We start from the raw sequence: 20,597 nt of genomic DNA on the forward strand, positions 1-20,597 counted from the left end.
ACGGTGAACTTATACTAAAAGAGCGGGACGCGCCGTAGTTGTCGTTAAAGAGTCTAGACACCAGCTAAAATCATTGTTGGTTCAGGGTTTCACCGTTGGTTGCTTACGCCACTTGTCCCAATGATTCAATGGCGCTTTATTGTGTTCTACTGCTAGTGATTATACGGTACGGTACGTACGGTATTGTAATGTGGTAATATGGTAACGAGGAACAAGTTACTGGTGTCTTGTGTCTTGTAACCTTGTGACTGCGATCGTAAATTGTAAGCGATGCAAGTTGAGGGGATCTCCACTCGTAGTTCAGTGTTATTTGAGGGTATCTTTCGATTGCTTCGAGGATCATTGGAGCTTTAAATCTATTAGAGCTGAGACACGGAACATGAATATGAGCTTCATTATGAGCGTGCACCCTACAAAGTACAACCGAAAAGGACAACAAGAGACAACACCAACGCAAAGTCCTATGTTAATTACATTGACAAAAGACAACAACAACAATAAGCTTTCCACGAAGAAAGGTGAAACACCTGATCCAATACCTAAGCTAGCTGCCAGATCCAGATCATCATCATCGGGATATCCGGAAGAACAGGTGGACAGGAAACTTGACCAACAATTGGAATGCTTGTGTCCGTATACAAGGTTGTTCGTGAGTACATAGATGCGTAGATAGACATATACTGCATTTGCCGGAGCTTGAAAATGTCCTCGAAAAATGAATTACAGTTCATACTCGAGTAAAGGCTAAAGTATATCTTCTTGCTTTTCTACACCCACCCATTCCAATCCGGTTCCGAGGATCAGGTACCCCCTTCTTCCCCCACCTGTGTGTCTCATTCCGTATTTTCTGCAGAAAACAAAGCCTGCCTGCGAGAATACAAAACTTCCGCCGCACGCAGACCTTATACGCGTGCTTACGTATACCGATCCCGCAGACTGACAACTATTTGTTTAGGCCTAAACTTTTTTTTTTCGACTTCCGAATTTATCGGTCCACCTCTTTCTCGTGCATGAGGCATGCTTGACAGCAACGTCAGTGGCCGGAATCTGCATCTGATGATCGTCGGAACAGCTGATTGATCTACTTACATACCTCACTACATGTGCACAATGCATTATTTGGATAAGGTTCAGATCTTCAAGCTGGAAGATCAATAACGTTGAATGATCTGCAGAGCGCCGAAGTCAAAAAGAGAGACCGTGTATCTCAACCTTAAATACTCCCATCCAACTCACAGCGCCATGCATACATCGTAAAAATCACAGAAAGACTTGCGAGCCGTGCCGTGGCGCGACAGCCTCTTACTACCGAGCGATGGTCATCGATCGACGGGCCTCGTGCACGTTTCATAAAAAATACGCTCTTGTCTAAAGGAAAGTGATTACAGCGCTTTGAAGTAGACCTGTGCTCAGGTTGACATGATCATTCGTGTTATCGATACATGCTGAGACGATGATACTTTTATCGACGTAGATGATACTGCCCATGACGATGCGTTTCTACTCTGTTCTTCCAATAACATCGCGCTTTGAACTAACGCTCATGCGCACATCCTACATCTCTTCCCATCTTGTCAAGTCCATAGGCTTAGCCAATCTAGGCACAACGTATGGGTCGAAAGTCTGTCAGGAGAAAAACATTAGCTTAACTCATATCGGTCGAGAGAGTGGATCGAGATTTCCGCGATATCGGAGAGCTGGAGGGATCAAGTGAATGGAGCTTACCTTCCAGTACTGCTCGTTGAGGAGAGGATAAGGATAAAATCGGATAACAAGCATCAGCATGACACGTAGACGGCGATACTCAGAAGCACATTGATACCAAAGGTGGAATCAAGATAGACCAGTGTAGACAAGAATGACGAGGGAGGAGAAGCAGCGATATACAGCGTGGAGAGGGCATGAGATGAACAAAGGGGTGAGTAACGTTGTAGTCACAAACTTACAGGATTGTTCAGGTGGTATTCCTGCGATGACTCCTTCTCGTATCGCTCGACAATGCAGAACTTGGTAGCATCCTTGGGATCTTGCATGACATACCAGTCGAGGGTCTGTACAAAGTAGAGATCAGCTTGAGCATCATGCGGCCTTTAAGCCAGCATAGGCAATGAGTACAGATGGTTGAGACAGCAAAATTCGTCGCGAAATAACTATAAAATTTGGGCAGACGAAATGATGATTCCGCCTTGGAGCCGAGAAGTGTTTTCACCTCGAGCAGACTCACTTCCTTATCCTTCCTGTAAACTGCAGCAGCTTCTACGAGCTTAGCTTTGACTTCCTCTACCTTGTCCTGTTGAGCGGTATACAATCTCACGTCAGCTCAATGTGCATACCGCTCCTGCCGAAATACAGTGATCCAGTGATTCGAGGTGTGACCCACGGGCAAAGATTGAAGGTGAACGACGATAGTGTATACCATTTTGACAAGAGCGGGATAAAGAGTTTTTCCAAGAGGTACGAGGACTATAACGAAAGGGTCGATATAGAGAATATATACACAATGAATAGCGTTGAAATCGGGAGTTGAGTAGAGGTAGAGGTCGAGACGGAATGGAGGAAGGATAAAGGAGTCATCATACGAGGGAAGCAGGTCAGTTAGTTCGGGAAATGGACTCCTAGACGTATGTAACCAATAAATTTAGCAAGTTAAGCGAGCGGCATTGCCTGGGGGCCCAGATTATCACAGAGTGGTACCGCTTCAAGTGAAGGGACCATTTAACGTCTGGATGGTCGGTTGTGTCAAAGCGTTATTAACCGGTTGACGATGTCCTTGCTCGAACTCATCGTCCAGTCAATCCATGAGAAGTAGAGTCATATCACATCTGCTCTTGATATCATCAATCTATCTCAATTCAGGTCTGCGGAACGCTTCAAGCAAGATGTCGAACGCCGACGCACCGAGATCGACGGGCGGGGACACCTTCCGTCAGGATCTGTTCAAAGGCAAAGTCCTGTTCTGCACGGGAGGTCAGTCCTTTTACATGACAGCAGTCCACCATTTCGCCTTTGCTCTCTTCCGTGGAGGCTCCGGCTGATATAGATTGACTGTGCATAGGCCGAAGTGGGATCTGTTATCAGATAGTGCAGACTATGATGTCGCTGGGAGTGGACGCTGCGATAGTCGGCAGAGAGTGAGTCATGGTCTTTTAGACGACTCTGTTCACAGCTGCTTCGAATAATGTTGCGTGATATCTTCACGAAGATCAAGCTGATAGGTGTTCTCGTTATATAGTGCGAAAGGACTAGCTGAATCTGCTCAAGCTCTGGAAAAGGCTACTGGTCAACGGTGTATTCCCGCTTCAGCCGACGTGAGGGATCCGAAGCAATTAGAACAGGCTGTCAAGCAGACGATTGATAAGTTCGGTAGAATCGATTTCGTCATTTGTGGTAAGTGGAGCATCGTCAGCTGTTTGTTGAGGTACCCCCCTTGTTGCATAAGCTGATTCGTATTTGCAAATAGGCGCAGCAGGGAATTTGTGAGTTGTTTCCAACGAAGATTGAGCTCGATAATGCCCCCGCTCCATCTGCATGTATCGGCGCTCTCTTCCTAGCATATCATATCACAAGCGACAACAACATTTGTTATCGCGCATGATCAATATGGAACGATCGCTCACATGAGGTGAATCGGATGTAGCCTCGCACCGATCTCATCGCTCTCCCCAAACGCCTTCAAAACAGTCATCGACATAGACTTACTCGGCACGTACAACACTATCAAAGCTACGATCCCCCATATCCGCGATGCGAAGGGCTCTTACGTTCATATATCGGCTACACTGCATTATAGGGGATTGCCATACCAGGCTCACGTGTCTGCTGCCAAGGCGGGAGTCGACGCTTTGAGTAATGTCTTGGCTGTTGAAGAGGGTCCGAGGGGGGTGAGGAGTAATGTCATCGCGCCGGGGTGAGTCTAGTGTCCTGAGTCCTCCGAAATCTCTCTTTTCTCCTTGCATCACCATCAAAAGATGTAGCGTCAACGCGATGACTACAGAATAAGTGAACCGCAATCTCGTCGGGGATCCGACTGATGGCATGTTTCCATCTCTTCGCAGTCCGATAGGAGGCACCGAGGGAATGTCAAGGTTGACGCCGAAGGGATGGAAACCTGAGAATGACATACCGCTAGGCAGGATGGGCGCGACCTGTGAGTTGACCGTCTACGCTGACGTTGGACGTTCCTCACATTTTTCAGAATTTATCCTAGCGAGGTTCTCTGCTTTATTGCGATCAGAAGATATACTGATTGATGGCGTTGTGGTTACATCAGCGGATATAGCTAATGCAGCCGTTTTCCTCTTCTCACCGGCAGCGAGCTTCATGACAGGAACAGTGACTGTGAGTGGAACCCATGATTTCATGATGGACCAGCTCTCTCATTTACACAGGACGATGAAGGCTGATTGTTCTTGGTGATACGACAGGTGGTTGATGGTGGCGAACATCATATTAGACAAATGTCATTACCGTACCCTCAATCTTTGTTGGATCCTGAGAGCGTCAAAAGCCTGATCAAAGGGAAGCTGTAGAGTTGTCAGGTTGTGTTTGTTGTTCTGATCGTAATCATATGCTTTTGCCCATGCCCATGAATCAGATACAGTTGTCAGTCGACATGTCGTGCAATTCTTAAGCTGAAACTAATTTGCGTTATGATGAGAAATCTGACTAACCCACTTATTCACGACTGACTGTCTGACCAAGTCAACACGCTCCAAGACGTTGACACGTGGATGAATGAGACAAAGCACTGATCCATCGTAGGAAGGCAATACAAATCAAATATCAACTTCAGCTCAAACAAACAACAACAAGAACTCGATACACGATACAAGATACACGGTATAGACTTTCTTGCGCTTGCGCTTCCCATTTTTGGTCCATGCCCCTTCGCCTCCCTTCATCAGGATATAGTCGTACTAATCTCAAATACGACTCAGACGTTCGGGCATTCGATGATCTCGATCTCAGCCTCAACTCCTATACATGTCCGGAACAGGTTTAGCCCAGATCACCGTCTCTTTCCTCCGTCTTTGATACTCCTCTTCCTCTTCTTGTGCCTGTTTACGTCTGACCTCGTCCTCCTCATGTTGCTTGGCGCGTTGTTTCTCTTGGACAATCGCATCGAACCTGGCCCGTTGGTGAGATCGGATCGTACTTGCTTTTCCAGGTGTATGACCTCGTATCGGTACAGTCAAAGTGGTGGCGGAGCTCGAATTGCGCGAATTTGCGGGAACCGAGGCTTGTTTCGCATTATTACTTCTCTGCGATCCACCTGCTCTCCCACTAGTTTTCGATAATCTCGAGGAGACGGACTGTGTATCTGCTAATCGCTCAAAGACATTTCGCCTATCGTTCAAATTCCCGACCCTTTCACTTGACTTGATGGATACCGGCTGACTCGACGTCGACGTTAGATGCCCTTTTCCAGGAGGAGGGAGCTTGGCAATTGCCGCAGAGGCGAAAGCGGAAGTCCTGACTATAGGTCTGTGTGACTTGTTGAGAGTTGTGCTGGACGAGATGTTTGTTGGCTTAGAAATCATCAGTTTAGTGGATGAGGTAGATGCTGATGGATGTTTGCCTGTATTGTTTGCTCCGGAGGGTTGAAGTGGCGCTCTGAATCTAGGTTTACTACTGGTTGTTCCAGCATCTGCCGCGGTGAATTGCGAGGTGGCCTTAGAAGGGGGACGTTCTTGTCGGACGTGTAATGGGCGTGAGAAAGGGATAGGTTTAGTCAAGCTCTTGAATCCTGGTATATGTACCCCCGTCATTGTCGCATTCGTTTGAGATTCGGCTGTATGAGAAGCTGTTTCTGGCTCCGGCTGCTCTTGGAAATGAGATTGTGACTGATCATGCGTTGTCTGAGATGATTCTATCCCGAGTCCGTCGATTTTGTTACCTCGATATATCGCTTCATACTCGTCAAAACGAGCTGTATCCTCCTGCGGATCTTCCTCATTCCCATCCTCTCCCTCGCCCTCTCCCTTGTCCTCTTCTTCAGCATCATCATTGAACATAGCCTCATGTCTGAGCGAGCTGGATGATGCGGAGCGAGTGAGAAGGTTGGAGAAGAAGCCCACTACTTTCTCGGACATCGAAGATCTCCTTGAGCTTGTTGATTGGGCTACGCTGATTCTGCTGTTTTTGGAGCTATCTGAGAGATGAGTGTGCGACGAAGAAGCTTCCGAGACCGAGGAGGACAATTCGAAGGGCGACCCATGGCGCACGGATGTGAACGAGTGATTGGCGACTGGAGGAAGGATACTTGTGCTTTCGTCGATTGTCGAAGCGGAGGTTGAGGGAGAGAGTTTTCTTTGCTCAGGTTCCTGGTAAGCTGGTAGGTTATTTGAACTGATGGATGTATCTTTCGGGGACGATGAAGACGGGGTGGGAATTGCTGATTTCGAAAGATATCGTGTCAGGGCGGAAGTGTTTACTCTATCGGGGATATGGGGTGTCTCAACTTCGCCATCGGCGATATCGATGTGGTCATGTGCCTACACTAGCATGATGTCAGCTATCATTGACTCCTACTATGGGTTACAGTGAGTGAAGAATGACAGCTTTAACGCACCTTAGTCCCACTGTTGACTGTAGACTGACTGGGTTGATTCTGCAACCCGGACTTCGACCTCGAGCTAGCCGTTTTCACAGATACTTCTACTTGAGTCGATTTAGGTGCTTTTGCGGATGATCGCGCGAGTATAGAGATATGCGATTGCGATGAAGCAAGTTGATACAGATTCGCAGAAGATGATCGTCTCAGAGAATCGCTCAGTCTTCGCTTATATAGATCATCGTCCTTTTTCTCGATCGGTGGTTTGGCTAAGGATGGATCGAGTCTACTTTCAGCTCGGGTACTGGTTCGATTAATTGGACAAGGTGTAGGGCGAGGCAATCGGCTTACCTTTCTTGGAAGGACCAGCTACGGGTATACGCGAATGACTCCCTTCCCTCTTATGCGATATCTCCCTCGGTTTCGACTGAATTTGACCCCGAGCTTGACTTTGACTTTCAGGCCGTCGGCGGCTTTCTTCGAAACAGTCGCTCATTTCTGAAAGTCTCCGAGTCTGTTCGACATCTTGGATGTTTATACTCGTATATTGGTGAGTCACCTCTTCTTCGGGTAGATAGTCCCCTAAATCTAGCGAGATATCCACTACGTCCGCGTTGGTCTTCTGGGCTGTTTGCGATTGCGACTGTGCCGACGCTGCTGACGATGATGCTGATGCCGGGATTGATTTCGTAGGAGTGCTATCTACATCTTCAAGCCCAAATGTAGCATCTGCCAGATCGTCGCCTAAGGAGACGTCGAATATGGGTAGACCGTCGATCAAGAGTGATTCATCTTGAAAGCGCGGTAAGCCCACCCAGGGTGTTTGAGGTGGTTGGCTCTGCATCTCTTGACCAATACAATCAGATGACCCTCGAAAGCAGTTTACACGACAAGTGAGTTCGATGTTGAGACTGGTCTGGCTTGTAAAAAGTACTTGTGCGCATTATTTGGTTCGTGTGGGATGGGTCAAAGTAAAATCAGTCGGGTCGCGTTCGGTGTTCAGGGGTGTGATGTTTGTTGATCCCTTGCTACTCAATTCCAAAGTGGACGCTCGAATAAATATCTCTCAGCGAGTATCACATATCCAAGACTGCGACCTTTGTGTGCCCTGACATGCATGCATGTACTTTGTAAATACGTGCAGCCGCGGTACAATTCGTCCCTCGCGGTCAGCTCATCTGGATGGCGCAGTATAGACTTGAGTTATGGTATGATCGATGTTCTTTTGAGTATTTCTAATTACGGCGTTTGTCTTGGCGAGGGGATGTTTTCCGCAGATCGATGATGACGTATGATCCTGATTTTTGACAACAGAACCGACTTTTTGGTCCGGACTCATCGATCCTTCCTCTTTGTCTGGTCTAATGGTGCAGTCCTCATCCACATGTTCTGATGCATCTATACTGTTTCCTGTTTCTTACTCATACTTGATAGCAGATTGATTGGTCGCGAGACGTAGATAATCGAGCCAAGATGCTTGCCTTAGCTCTCCTTCCCCTTTTACCGCTCATCGTAGCTTTACCATCACAACAGCCCTTCTCGACCAATCAACGGATCAACCCCCTCAAACACCTATCCGCAATCTCCCCGTTCTACATTCCCACCGAGAAACCTACGCCACTACCGGATCAATGCGAGCTGGACAGGGTATCGCTGTTGATACGACATTCGAGTATCATGGGCAACGACGACGAGTACGAGGAAACGATGAAGCCGTTCATAGAGAAAATAGTCAATATGGATAAATCGAAAATACCGCAGAGCGGAGAATGGAAGTTCTTGAATGATTGGCGATCGCCTATAGGGGATGATACGCTCGAAGTCGTGTCGCCCCAAGGGAAGAGGGACGCTAAAGTAGGTCACCGCACACATAATGCTCTTTGGGTATTCGCTGTTGGTCATCCGCTAATTGATTTTTGGGCTAAATTTAGTTCTTGGGCAAATACATAAGAGATCAATATAATTCTTTGTTCCCTCCCAAGAAGAAGACGACAACGAAGAAAGATAAGAAGCGGACCCCTTACAAGGTGAGTTCTCTATACAGGAGAACCATTCCATTAAGGTGTCGAATGTGAAATCGGACTGACATCTTCGATTCTTACCCAGGTATGGACAGCTAGTTCAACAAGAGACATCGATACTGCCAAATCGTACATTAAGGGTGGATTCCCATCCCATCAGTCAGGACACGATGGTGAAGGTGATGGAGAGGTTGTACAACTAATTCAGGTGCCGAACAAGGCGAAAGACTGGGACAGGTCGTTGACACCGCATGTAAGTTGAACATACATCTGCAGGAACGTGGACGGAGCCTGCAGTCTGACTGACGGTGCTTCAAATTGGATTTAAACAGAAAGCTTGCGATACCTTCGACAAGAAGCCTTCGCTTGAACCCGCCAATAAGTGGTTGGCTGTCTATGCACCTAAAGTCATCGATAGGTTGAAAGCGATTGTCCCTGAATTTGCGGAAGAATTGGTTGATCAAGATATCCTGGCTATGCAAATGGTGAGTTCGTGAGCTTAGGGCATCCCCTCGACATTAGAAGCTTGTTTCTATATCATTGCCTGTATCAGAGCTGAAAACGATTGACTGACCTCTTATACCCGGTCGCAGCTTTGTGGTTACGAATCCATTGCTGTCGGTTCATCGCATTTCTGTCAAGCTTTTACCGATGAAGAATGGCTAGATGTGGAGTATTACTTTGACGTGCGATTCCACTATATGATGGGATATGGTTCTCACCTATCGCCATACCTCGGCATGCCGTGGGTCAAGACTGCCAAACACCTCTTATCAGGCAAAGATACGGACGGATCGGACGGAGACAAAGATCATAAACCCTCGGACGACGGAACTCTGGGTACATTCAAGAAAGGTCCTAAACTTCCTGAACCTAAATTGCCGCCAAATGCCACTCATACTCAGCTGTAAGTACACTTACCATTCCATTTGAGCTCGCTGTAAGATGGATAATTGAGAGATCTCGTTTGGCTCGATAGTTTACACCCATCCTTCACACATAGAGAATCGCCAGCATTCGTGGCTGTATTCTTGAATTTGTTCAACTCTTCTTCTCACGCGCATCCTTCCTCTGAGGCACCACCTTTAGATCATAGAGTAGACGACAGAGCATGGAGGACCAGCCATCTAGTCTCTTTCCTGGGGCATGTCGCATTAGAACGATACCACTGTAAGGGCAAGAAACATGGCGATGATGGGGATTATGTCAGAGCCGTGGTGAATGGACGGGCAGAGAAGATGAGTGGATGTGAAGATGGACTGGAACAGGGCTGTAAGTGGGAGACGTTCGATAAATGGGTCGATGAAAGGGCGGAGCGATGGGGTGATTGGGAGAGTGTCTGTGAGAAGTAGCTCAGTGCAAGTTCAAGTAGTGAATACAGGATATAGGGCTCGGACGCAGTATGAGATCTGTAATGGCAAATTCGCCAAGAGGTTTCAGGACATTTCATAAATAGCTAGGTAGTCTCAAGAGTCGGGGGGAACATTTTACATATCTTGCGCTTCTGCTTCCCTCTCCTGAATGTGGAATCTAGAACTCGTACGTTTAATGGCTGTATCGATAGATCTTGTTTTCATCAGAATACGATGCTCGTATTGATGTGCATCGAACGTTAATGTTGATTGCATATGCCTTTCCTGACGGATAAACAACATGTCCAATTATTCGCACAGTTCAGAAGAAGTCAGACGCAGACTGGAGTGATTCACTCATGGAATATCAGTGTTGGATGATACGCCTGGTCAGTGCATGGTATGGCGATCCGAGCGTCAATGCAACATGTTTGTACTCCAGTATGTAATGGCAATTTATGCCCATGTTAAATGGGTCGCGTAGCACAACCGTCCCGCCAACCCAACTGCTACAAAAGTATTGCCCGCGCGCGTCGCAAGACCGAGACACGCCTTGACTTGCAAGTGTTGTTCATGTTCATGTTTTGGGTTGGCCGGGAAAGATCCTGAAATACCCTTCACCTGCCAATCAAGCGTACCAGCGGATCGTGCATCGTATCTAGGGACTTGCTTATCTGTAGAGTTCCAAGAATTACAAGAGATCCAAGAACTTTCTATGAGGGATAAGCGATTGATGGTGGCTTACGGAAGACCTATTCAAGAAGCGGCTCGTGCGCCGCAACGGACTCTGAAATTTGGGGAAGGGTACCATAAAGGTGGAAATCAGAGGTATTCGGTATTATTCCCGAAACCGAAAATGCAAATGATGACGCACGGATCACTTGCATTCTGTTTCTATTCAGGGGTTGATCTTTATCACGCCTCATCTCATATACCAAGCCTCGGTCTGGCAGATCGTCCCCGCCTGATGAAGAGTTGATGAAAGGACTCATAATAAATCACCTTGGCAACCATCAAATGGTACCTCTTCCGAGATTCTCGAACAAACGGGAATGGACATGGAAATGGGCACGGAAACGAAGAAATACGGATCAAATGATGAGGACTCCAACTCAACCTGGTCATTTGGGGTGCAAGTATCATGTCGACCTGATGCTTTGGTGGGATTCCCAGGACAAGAAAAACATCACGAGCTCATCATCAGTCATATCAATCGAATAACGTCAGCTTGACGATGAGGTGCCTTGACTGACCATAGCTTGACCGATAGCTGAAGCTAAAGGGACAATTAAGCTTTAGATCACCATCACTGCCCGTTCGAGCATTCAGACCTGAGGCAATTAATTTATCAACGATCAACTGCCTTTGAGCTCTGCGAGACTTCTTCTGCGGTCGATCCGCTGGAAAGGTTGATGGGCTGATGACAGGAGATCTGTGTGATGTTTTTCTCTCACGATTATGAGGATCTGATGAGCTGATGAGTTGACGAGCTGCTGAATCGCAAACGAGAACTCGGACTAAGGGAAATACCCCAATACACACAACTAACGATAAGGAGTTGGAAGTCCAGAGACATGGTAACTGACTAAACTTTTCATGCCCACCTGGGCAAGAAAGACAACTGCTTAAGCACTGGGGTCCCGGCAGAGTCTATCCCCCTATTTCGTCTGACTTGTTTAATCCGTACATAATCACTTGACTATAATCACAGCTGCCATTCTTTTCGGTGTCACGGATCCAGGTGTAATCTGATCCTCTTCGTATACTTCCTCAAAAAACCTTTCGTACAAATCCTCAAAGAGTTGCTTGCACGAGAGGGGTCGGCGGATCGAGGCAGGATGTCTTCTTACAACATGTCGGAAGAGGCTATCGCCTTTGAACAAGCTGCCAAGGAGTCTATCACCGCTCATCAGAATATCAACTTGGGCACTTTCTTCTTAGCGTAAGTACTGCATTCTTCGCTCAAATACGCAATCGTTTTCGTGGCGACTCCAAGATGCAGTATTCGAACGACTGCAGACTGATGTTGACGTTCGTTTATAGTACGGCAACAGATATGTTACTTTGTGGAGTGATGATCATTCAATTGATCGAATATTGGACGTTCTCGAGAGATGATCGGAAATTCAATAAAACCATAGTCGTACGTGGTGTTCCCCCCAGTCCCCCTTCCTCTCTTGATCCCCCTTCGCTGGACTCTTTACAACTCGATACTGGCGTCCCCGAAGACACCGATTGCGACAAATGTTTGCTGATGGCCGACGGTGGTGAATCGGATCAACGTACTCCACTTTAGTGCGTCACGACTGCAGGGAGTTTTGGGGCGACAATATTCATTATGGTCCTGATGTTCAAGTTGTTCGTCTATGAGTTCGGACAATACACGCCTTTTGCTGCTATGCCGGGTGAGTCGTCCAGTCCCCCTCTCATCGCTACCACGGTAATGAGTACAGAAATTGTTGCTGAATCAACGCCTTGGGTCATTCGTGATAGACTTGACATACATGTGTATATTCGATATTATACCTTCAACATTCACTCAGGTGCGTTCCCCAACAGCCAAACAGACCAACTTCCAGGCTACTGAAGCGCCTCATCTTCGGATATTATCATCAACTGATATCTTGCGGTCAAACAGATCTTCTTCACTCATCGAGCATTCTTGTTGACCGGTCGATCGAAGGTATCGTATATCCTACTTGGTCTCATTGGTTCGATGATGTGAGTGATACCGAAACAGCTCCTGCCACCTTCGACATGACCCCTTTCGATACTGATCATAATTATAATGTAGCCTCGTATCAGTAGCCGGAGCGATTGGTTTCCCCATCACTCAAGAAATATACCACGAAACCCAATCGGAATCTGTGAGCGAGTCCATCTCCATCGTGACTGAAGCTCCGGCTGACTCCGATGGACTGATCTCACACAGGTCCTGAAGTCTAAGATTGCACTTACGTACTGTTGGCTCGGTGGTGCGCTGGGTGCGGACGTAGTCATCACTGCTTCTATCATGTGGGGACTGCTGAAATCGAGAACGGGTTGGAAAGAGACTGATCGAGCGATAACGAGGCTACTCGCGTGAGCCTCTTCGCATCTGTTGAGAATGATTTTACCGAGCCGGTCGAATAATGCTGAACGATCTTTAACAATCGCCTTTTAGGATCATGGTAGAGACTCAATTGCCGCCGACCGTCTTGTGAGCATCGTTTCCTTACTGGCTTGTATCTGTAACGGACCGGTATGAGGTCGTTGGTGACCTCTTATGATCCGCGACCACTAGATTGATCGTTTTCTTCGTGTTTGTTTTTGGATTTCCCGATACGTGCCTTGATGTCTACCCGCTGTAAGTCCCTACATAATTAGGTACGAACTGGCAAGAATGCGGACTGACTTTGACCCCAGTTGGGTCCAATCTAAATTCTACACGTGCGGATTACTGGCTTCTCTGAACAGTCGATACTCGCTCAGACGAGCTATCAATAACAGCTCGTCATCTGGCAGAGTGAGTAGCTTCAACAAGCAGCAGTCCTTATTTAAGCTGTCCTTGGGACCCCCACGCTGATGGAGAATAACGATCAGACACCGTCCAAACCACCTATCATCCACGTTCTAACCGAAACCTACGTGCAGGTAAGTTTCAAAGTGACCGCCTTTGATTGTAGAGTGATCTGTAAGATTGCTGAATGAATATTCTCGGATGTATAGCAATCAGAAGGGGCTTCTCCCTTATCCCCAAGAAATCAGCCAAAACCGCGATACATGACCCAAGGGGAAAATACATTCTCGCCACGCCGAAAACCCGTCAGAGATCCCCTTGATCTCGATGACGACTCGATTGAATTGGAAGATATCCCCACTCTTGATAGTGTAGGTAATGAGCAAAGGAGTAGGGACGCTGAAGATCAAGATTCGGGACATAAGATGGATTACCTTGATAATGGCAGTAGAACCGGTTTGACGGATGATGTTAAACTTTCCGGGCCGAAGAAGTGACCGAACATCTTCGTCACTAAAGAAGGAAATGATATTGATACGGGGTTGGTTGAGCAGACTTTGTTCTTTATACATACGCGCTATGTATATACACCATGCGAACGCACACAGCTGTGACACTGCTCTTGCTTTCATCTTCTGACGCCTGGATGGACCGTGTGGCGGAGTAATGTCCATAGTTCATTACGTCATACCAAGAATGACCCGAAATAAGCGACAAAGCAACAACAAGGGTTTGAGTTGTTGCTGAAAGGTGCACTGTAATGGTCGACACAATTAGTATACAACTATTCACACTTCTAACATACATACCTGGCCTGGACATCTACCCAGCGGTAGGATAAGATTAGACACTTTTAGCTGAGTCGCATCGACTGCTCGCAAATTAGTGGTCTCAAAGGGCGCAAAGCAGGAAAGAGCACGATGAGCGGCCAATCCAATACCGGTACTCCTGTAGATGGTCAGCCTAGAGTCATAGACGAGAATACGGATTTATCGACATTGACGGATCAAGAGATCATGAAGCTCATGGAAGGTATGGACCATCAACAAGAGCAACTGGATAAGGTGAGTTCACGTTTCCCCTATGCTCTCGTAGCTATACCACTTGGTGCCTATTCCTAGAGTAAAGCTCTCCTGCCTGTCTCCCCAGGTTCAATGCAGGGCGGTTGATGCTCATGGGTTTTCCTTCATGGGATACTTAAAGAATCGTTCGAGCTCTGGGCCAGCGTCCAACAACAAAAAGTAGTAGGCTAATGTATGGCTTTTGTTCTAGCCGTTGATCAGCACACCTGTACCTCTCTCGGTCATTCGCCAGGAGTACGAGAAAGGCTCAAGCACCATCTTGAAGAAGCTTGATTGGTTAGCACAGAATGGCTGGGATCAAGTATGGAGAGCTAGAGGAGATGGGGATTGTTTCTATCGATGTAAGCGTTATCTTTGCTTTGGCTTGACGGTTCGATCTCATCGGTATGTGCTCAGCTATCAGTTCGTGCTGCTGACAATGGATCTGGTATTCTCTTGACTTTTAGCCTTCACTTTAGCATACCTCGTTAGGATGCTGCATTCTTCCGATTCTCAATTGGAAGCCAATATGGTGTTTGAAGCTATTCAAAGGGCTTTGCCTGCCATGGAACAAGTGAATTTCCAGAAAGACCTGGTACGTTGCAATCTATTTTTCTCGTGCATTGGTCGCTCGCAAGGTTGAACCGAAAACGACTCACATTCGAAAATGAGGCTGAGTGCTGATTCTACATTTCTTTGGGTAGTACGAAGAGTTCCTAGATCCATTATTGGCGTTGGTTCGCTCCTTCGCTGAAGGCGGGGAGGACTCCACTTCGACGGAATACGGTATTGTCCAGGCTTTACAAGATCCCGAGCGATCAAATTGTATAGTTGTGGTAAGTCCAGATTACCTGCCTGTAATCACGCAATTCCTTCTTGTCCTGTCTTGGATGGGGCTAAATAAGAGCTTGATATGCAGGCATTACGTCTGATTACCTCAGCATACATCCGAACGCATTCCGAACTATTCTCACCTTTCCTCTTATCGCCCACCACCCTCCTGCCTTTATCGACCGACGAGTTCTGTAAAGCGGAAGTAGAACCTTGTGGGAAAGAAGCGGATCATGCGCAGATCATGGCTTTGGCAGAAGCGCTCAACATCGGAATACGTATAGCTTATTTGGACAGATCCGATTTATCTTCGGAGACAGACGTGATCAATTGGGTGGAGTTTGGGAAAGATACGAGTGAAGAAGGTAGACCGTTGACTCTGCTCTATAGGTCAGTGTCTTCCCTTTCCTTGCACTCCGCTCGTCATCGAAAATACATAGCCTGGCTAGGGATTGGATGCTGATATTACTTGAATGCTTGTCGCGTACGATTTTCTTAGACCCGGTCATTATGATGTAGTCACCAAGGATGTACTGCCGCAAGTCTAGGTCCAGATCTTCTAGACCCATCTGTTCGGCATGACATGATTATGACTATGAGCACTAGTTATAGCTCGGCTCGGGAAGGATAATGACAATGATTTAACGAGTAACGTGTATTTCCGGAATAGGATTCTCTGTAGATAGATATAACCCATGACAGCTAGAAGAATCCCTCAGATACCTATGTACCATTACTGTCATGTGATTAGGTACTTTGACGTGCATCATAGCTAGCATTACACCATCACCTCAACGCCCGGGCATATTGCCCCTAAGCGCTCTGATCATCTCACTACCACTCCGTGGTCTCTCGATAGCCTCGTATTCTTCGCTTGCACCCCTGCTTCTCCTCCGGTGATTCCCAAGTCCCAATTCAAATCGTAACCTACTATAAACCGGTTCGGATCGTACCGTCTCATCATCGTTCCGTCCTATACTGATCAGTCCAGGTGAGATCCGCCCTTGGCCTTGATTGTGATCGTGGCCTCGACCTGAAGGATGGGGGAAGGGGAAAGTACTTGAAGTAGGTGTAATTCTTCGACCAGATACGATACGTTCACCTTCAGAGGTGAGACCGGATCCTAATCCGAGGCCAAGGGAAGATCGTCGGTCGGACATCGTTGAAGGTCTACTTCTACCTCGTATCCTCCTGTAAGAGAGGTCAGACAGATCAGCTTGTCGATTTATCTGTTGAGACACAGAGATATAGCTCACCTAGCGTTCATAGCTGCTTTATGAGCAGTCGCATCTCGCCAAAGTTGGAAAGCTTCCGCTAAATACCACGAAATGCATCAGTTCAGATTATTCGATTCGACGTCGTCTTTGCGCGATGACGATCACTCACCGAGCAGTTTTGCGTTTCGGTCTCTCTGAAGTATATCTGCTCTTCGTTTTCTAGCAAGCGCTACAAGCCATGATCTCATAGCTTTTCGCTTCAGGCGCGATGAATCGGCTGATATTCCAGGTAGAATCTACTTTGATCGTCAGTCCACTTGAGTCACCACAAACCAGACCAAAAGCCATTGTAGTCGAAGATGACTTACTGCTGTAAAAGCTTTCCACTTATCCATGACTCCATATAAAATGACATTCTCATGCAAGAATGCGACTTCTTTTTCCTGTATCGTCACGCAGGTAGCAAGTCTCAGCATGACGTCGATAGGTAGACAGGAGCACCTACGATTTCTTGCAGATCACCTTCCCTTTTCTTCTCATACCATCTCACAAACACATTCTTGACAAGCTTATTTTCGCGTTCAACCAAGGATGTCTCGGCGGTAAGACGCAATCGCTTGTGTCGTTTCGTTTTTCCTCTCCAGGATCGGAACACTCGACGAAGGTTCTCTAAGTCGGCCAGTACATTCAGATCAGCAAGAAACACAGATAGCACGGTGGATTGACATACCGAGTTCGCGTATTTCAAGAGTATCATCCGCTTTCTTCTGGTTCTGACGAAGAACAGCTAATCGACCTCGCCAACGAGAGAACAATTCACTGAGGAAACGATTCCAGTCTATGTACGAGCTACGCACGGCAACAACTAGATATGACATACCTGATAACTTGGTCATCTCTTGCTCGAGATATGCGTAATTCCCGATCTTTGATTTCGATGACTCGTTGAGTCCATCTCCCAAGAGCTTTCGTCAGGATTGTCTGAGATTGAGATGATGAGCAAACAATAGTGTTTTACTAAAATCGAAGGCTTACTTGTTGTGCATGATCTCTTATGACTACTTCGCGTCGATGCAGGTCTCCATACTTGAGAGTGAGGATTTTCCATTCTGCATATACAAGCACGCGTCAATCGCTTCACACACGTTCACAAGACATAAATGACCCACTGTCAAATGTTTGCTTGATTTGAGTCTGACTTCTCCTCTCGATCCATTTCTCGGCTTTCCGCCCAGCATCTTCGCTTCGCCAGACTTTGAAAGCGCTTCTTAGGAGGAAGAAGGCATGCGCTTTATCGGCTAAGCCTCGATTGGTCTGGATGATACCTGTGGAAGTCCGCCACTTCGACAGTACTCTAGATTGGGCATTCTTCTCGTGTATCAACACTGCTCGTAGATGATCAGTCTGGTGCGAAGCCGCGATTGAGCGCCAGCGTGAGAAGACTTTCTGTACCTTGAGGTCTTCTCTTCGAAGCATCTGTTGGTTTGCCATACCTGATGAATCGAATTGAGCATCAATGGTACGCTCCTGAGGGCGAGCGAGAAAGGGAGAGCTCGTTACTCACTTTCTAAACGGACAATATCGCGTTGTCGAGCCTTCCACCTAGCCCACATCCACTCTTGTAACCTCTTGTCTTTCGCTTGTATCAGTAGCTGACACCAAGATCGCAATTTCCACTTCCGCAGGCTCGTGTCGAGTAATCGAGTCTGGTCGACAAGAATCGCTTTCCGTTCCATCGTCTACAGGGTGACCCGATTCAGCGATGCCTCGTCTGTATTCGGCACGTGCAGCGACTAGTATTGCGTCGCCTTACCTTGTGCTTCCTTCTGGCCACCTTCCATCTATCCATGACCGTTAACAGGATCCGCCTTCTACCAAACGTCGCAGACTGCTTGGCTTGCCAGCTGAGTTCGTCATTAGCTTGATTTCTTGATGCGGATCAAGCTGAGAGCAGATAGCGTACCTTGACGTCCGCCAATCATCCCATACTTTCCTCACCAATTGGACCTCCTGTCTTCTCGCAATCTGACCTCCCATTGGCTTCAACATACTCTGTTTCCGCCATTCAGTAAATACATTCTGCAATTTTCGTCGAAGCATGTCGTTGTAGACTGATTTGAGATTCCGCTGCTGCATGGTAAGGTGGTACCACTCTTCGAACAGATCCCAAGTCAAACGCTGTCTTTCATCGGACTGTGCAAGTTTGCCTCTTGTCTCAATCCGCCAGTATCCCAAAGATCGCTTCATTAAGGCATTATTTCGGCGTTGGCTGAGAGCAAGTTCTTTTTCGGCCATTTCAATCTTCCATTTTTCGGTTCGTCTCCTTTCTGCTCCATCTTTCCACTTGTTGAAAAGTTCTCTCACTTCGATCAGCCTTCTTTCCTCCGTCCAGGTCGCTTCAATAGATCTCAATCGCCTATCTTTCAGCCTTTTTGTCCATTTCCGCAGAACTGTCAATTTGAGGTGCAATTGTCGATGTCGATCAGCTGTTCCAGGTAACGAGAGTTGATGTCGAGTAGCATGGGTCCATTTTTCGACAACTTGACGGAGAAGTAAGTTGTTTCGAGCGATCGGTATGTTTTTATATGTCACCTGAACGTTCAAGCGTCAGTCCTCAGTCTAGGTCGCAGATTTTTACACGAAGAAATGAAGTGTACTCACACGGTAAAATTCAGAGGTCTTGAACCACATATCCCAGCATCTACCCAAGAGTCCTAATTTGTAGAAATCATCCCCTTTTTTCTCCATGAAACGCCTTTCGCTTTCCGAGATCTCGTCGAGTTTGTCCATCCACGTCTGCTCTTGTTGTATGGCTGGTGATTGGCATTTGCCTTTAGGATTGGTCAAACCTAGCGCAGACAAGTCCTCGGTAGTCCCTTCAAGTGCTTGGCTAACATCTGATACTGAGTATGCGGGCGGATCCAGCCTAGCATGCGTTGAGGTATATCTCGGCGATCTCAGCACAGGCGTAGAGGTTCTCATTGGTGGGTCGAAGTCCAATAGGTCCTGGTTGCTCCTATAGGAATCTAATTTGAATGATTGTTCGGGTGTATACCATACCAGTGACCTTGATCCATTCCTGCTATGTCCTGATCCCCCTTGATGCCCATGATTTTCGTACCGCCTAGACATCTCTTTCCTCGGACTCGGCCGGACATGATTGGCAGCAACAAAGCTTTGCTCGCCCTGTGCTTGTTCTTGCACACCGCCGTGACCATGGCCATGACCATCAATGGAAGGGGCGAATCCTTCGTCTATGTCTGATGAAGCTGAAGCAAGGAACGGTACTCTAGCTCGCAGTGATGGCAATTGAGAATTGGAAAACGAGGGGTTCGTCCCTGAGTGCGTCGTTTCTAATGTGTACTCTGTGTTCGTCTCCGGTGTTGATGACGATGGGCCATGAACGAAGGTGGGAGTCGAAGGTGAAGATCGACTCGCTTTCCATATCGACCATTTATCGCCCCAAGTAGCAGCTTTGATCACTCCTATCTTCAGTAAGAATCCATAATAAATCGAATCGTTCGTAGGCGAAATACCGCTGTGCATGCATCACGAGAGTCAGCACACGAGTAGTCATCTGGTGCATGTACGCAGACCCGATCAGGAGATTGGAGGATGAGAAGCGTACCATTCCTGCAATACCTCTGTATAAGGTCTATATATCTGAGGGAAAGAAGTCGCGTGTTTTCCCCGTTCGAAGATCTTTTCCACCACTTCCAAATCCACATTCGCAAAAGACGATGTCGAATCAGTCAAGGTGGATTTGGATTGTCCGAAGGAAGGGGAGTAAGCGAGCATCGATCCCGTCAGCGATGATTGAGCATTCTGTCTTGAGCTACGTATAAAATCAAGTGGATATGAGGAATGTCAAGTGAAGGGACGTAAAATCAACAACAACCCACTCGGTAATACGTGATTTACACGCGACTTGGTCCGGAGAGAGCGTGTCATCACCTAGCTGATTTCACCGTATAATTGCATCTCACATTCTTGACCGCTACATCCAACGTCCATATCTCTATATCCTATCCCACTTTGTCGTGATCCTCCACAGCCGACCAGG

The 20,597-nt window shown here is 47.2% G+C and overlaps 7 protein-coding genes across 7 annotated transcripts; 4 read left to right on the forward strand and 3 right to left on the reverse strand.

The window, feature by feature from the left end:
* Nucleotides 1-1,554: 1,554 nt before the first annotated feature.
* Nucleotides 1,555-2,419, reverse strand: I303_107248 (uncharacterized protein; the record flags this gene model as incomplete). The annotated part of the gene is made up of 4 exons (XM_018409930.1): nt 1,555-1,623; nt 1,947-2,051; nt 2,225-2,290; nt 2,381-2,419. 4 exons carry the CDS (start codon nt 2,417-2,419, stop codon nt 1,555-1,557), a joined length of 279 nt encoding a protein of 92 aa, XP_018260933.1.
* A 460-nt stretch (nt 2,420-2,879) lies between these two features.
* Nucleotides 2,880-4,529, forward strand: I303_107249 (uncharacterized protein; the record flags this gene model as incomplete). The annotated part of the gene is made up of 8 exons (XM_018409931.1): nt 2,880-2,967; nt 3,056-3,131; nt 3,233-3,387; nt 3,461-3,476; nt 3,638-3,907; nt 4,056-4,147; nt 4,271-4,338; nt 4,425-4,529. 8 exons carry the CDS (start codon nt 2,880-2,882, stop codon nt 4,527-4,529), a joined length of 870 nt encoding a protein of 289 aa, XP_018260934.1.
* A 441-nt stretch (nt 4,530-4,970) lies between these two features.
* I303_107250 (uncharacterized protein) lies at nt 4,971-7,397 on the reverse strand (the record flags this gene model as incomplete). Its single annotated transcript, XM_018409932.1, has 3 exons — nt 4,971-6,494; nt 6,572-6,822; nt 6,905-7,397. The coding sequence occupies 3 exons, from the start codon at nt 7,395-7,397 to the stop codon at nt 4,971-4,973; spliced, it is 2,268 nt and encodes a 755-aa protein (XP_018260935.1).
* A 629-nt stretch (nt 7,398-8,026) lies between these two features.
* Nucleotides 8,027-9,926, forward strand: I303_107251 (uncharacterized protein; the record flags this gene model as incomplete). The annotated part of the gene is made up of 6 exons (XM_018409933.1): nt 8,027-8,407; nt 8,485-8,580; nt 8,660-8,827; nt 8,907-9,059; nt 9,168-9,481; nt 9,554-9,926. 6 exons carry the CDS (start codon nt 8,027-8,029, stop codon nt 9,924-9,926), a joined length of 1,485 nt encoding a protein of 494 aa, XP_018260936.1.
* Nucleotides 9,927-11,764: 1,838 nt separating this feature from the next.
* Nucleotides 11,765-13,922, forward strand: I303_107252 (uncharacterized protein; the record flags this gene model as incomplete). Its single annotated transcript, XM_065969531.1, has 12 exons — nt 11,765-11,868; nt 11,970-12,069; nt 12,223-12,331; nt 12,420-12,469; nt 12,565-12,647; nt 12,721-12,793; nt 12,859-13,007; nt 13,090-13,125; nt 13,210-13,272; nt 13,332-13,431; nt 13,509-13,559; nt 13,635-13,922. 12 exons carry the CDS (start codon nt 11,765-11,767, stop codon nt 13,920-13,922), a joined length of 1,206 nt encoding a protein of 401 aa, XP_065825603.1.
* A 423-nt stretch (nt 13,923-14,345) lies between these two features.
* On the forward strand, nt 14,346-15,865 carry I303_107253 (uncharacterized protein; the record flags this gene model as incomplete). Its single annotated transcript, XM_018409935.1, has 6 exons — nt 14,346-14,489; nt 14,698-14,848; nt 14,954-15,081; nt 15,191-15,322; nt 15,406-15,707; nt 15,817-15,865. The coding sequence occupies 6 exons, from the start codon at nt 14,346-14,348 to the stop codon at nt 15,863-15,865; spliced, it is 906 nt and encodes a 301-aa protein (XP_018260938.1).
* A 243-nt stretch (nt 15,866-16,108) lies between these two features.
* Nucleotides 16,109-20,332, reverse strand: I303_107254 (uncharacterized protein; the record flags this gene model as incomplete). Its single annotated transcript, XM_065969532.1, has 14 exons — nt 16,109-16,508; nt 16,574-16,631; nt 16,704-16,830; nt 16,903-16,977; nt 17,040-17,203; nt 17,265-17,353; nt 17,415-17,515; nt 17,570-17,643; nt 17,704-18,027; nt 18,099-18,273; nt 18,348-18,438; nt 18,498-19,126; nt 19,196-20,072; nt 20,163-20,332. The coding sequence occupies 14 exons, from the start codon at nt 20,330-20,332 to the stop codon at nt 16,109-16,111; spliced, it is 3,354 nt and encodes a 1,117-aa protein (XP_065825604.1).
* Between the last annotated feature and the right edge of the window lie 265 nt (nt 20,333-20,597).

Source organism: Kwoniella dejecticola, chromosome 9 (genome assembly GCF_000512565.2).
Source record: "Kwoniella dejecticola CBS 10117 chromosome 9, complete sequence".
NCBI classification, from domain to species: Eukaryota; Fungi; Basidiomycota; class Tremellomycetes; order Tremellales; family Cryptococcaceae; genus Kwoniella; species Kwoniella dejecticola.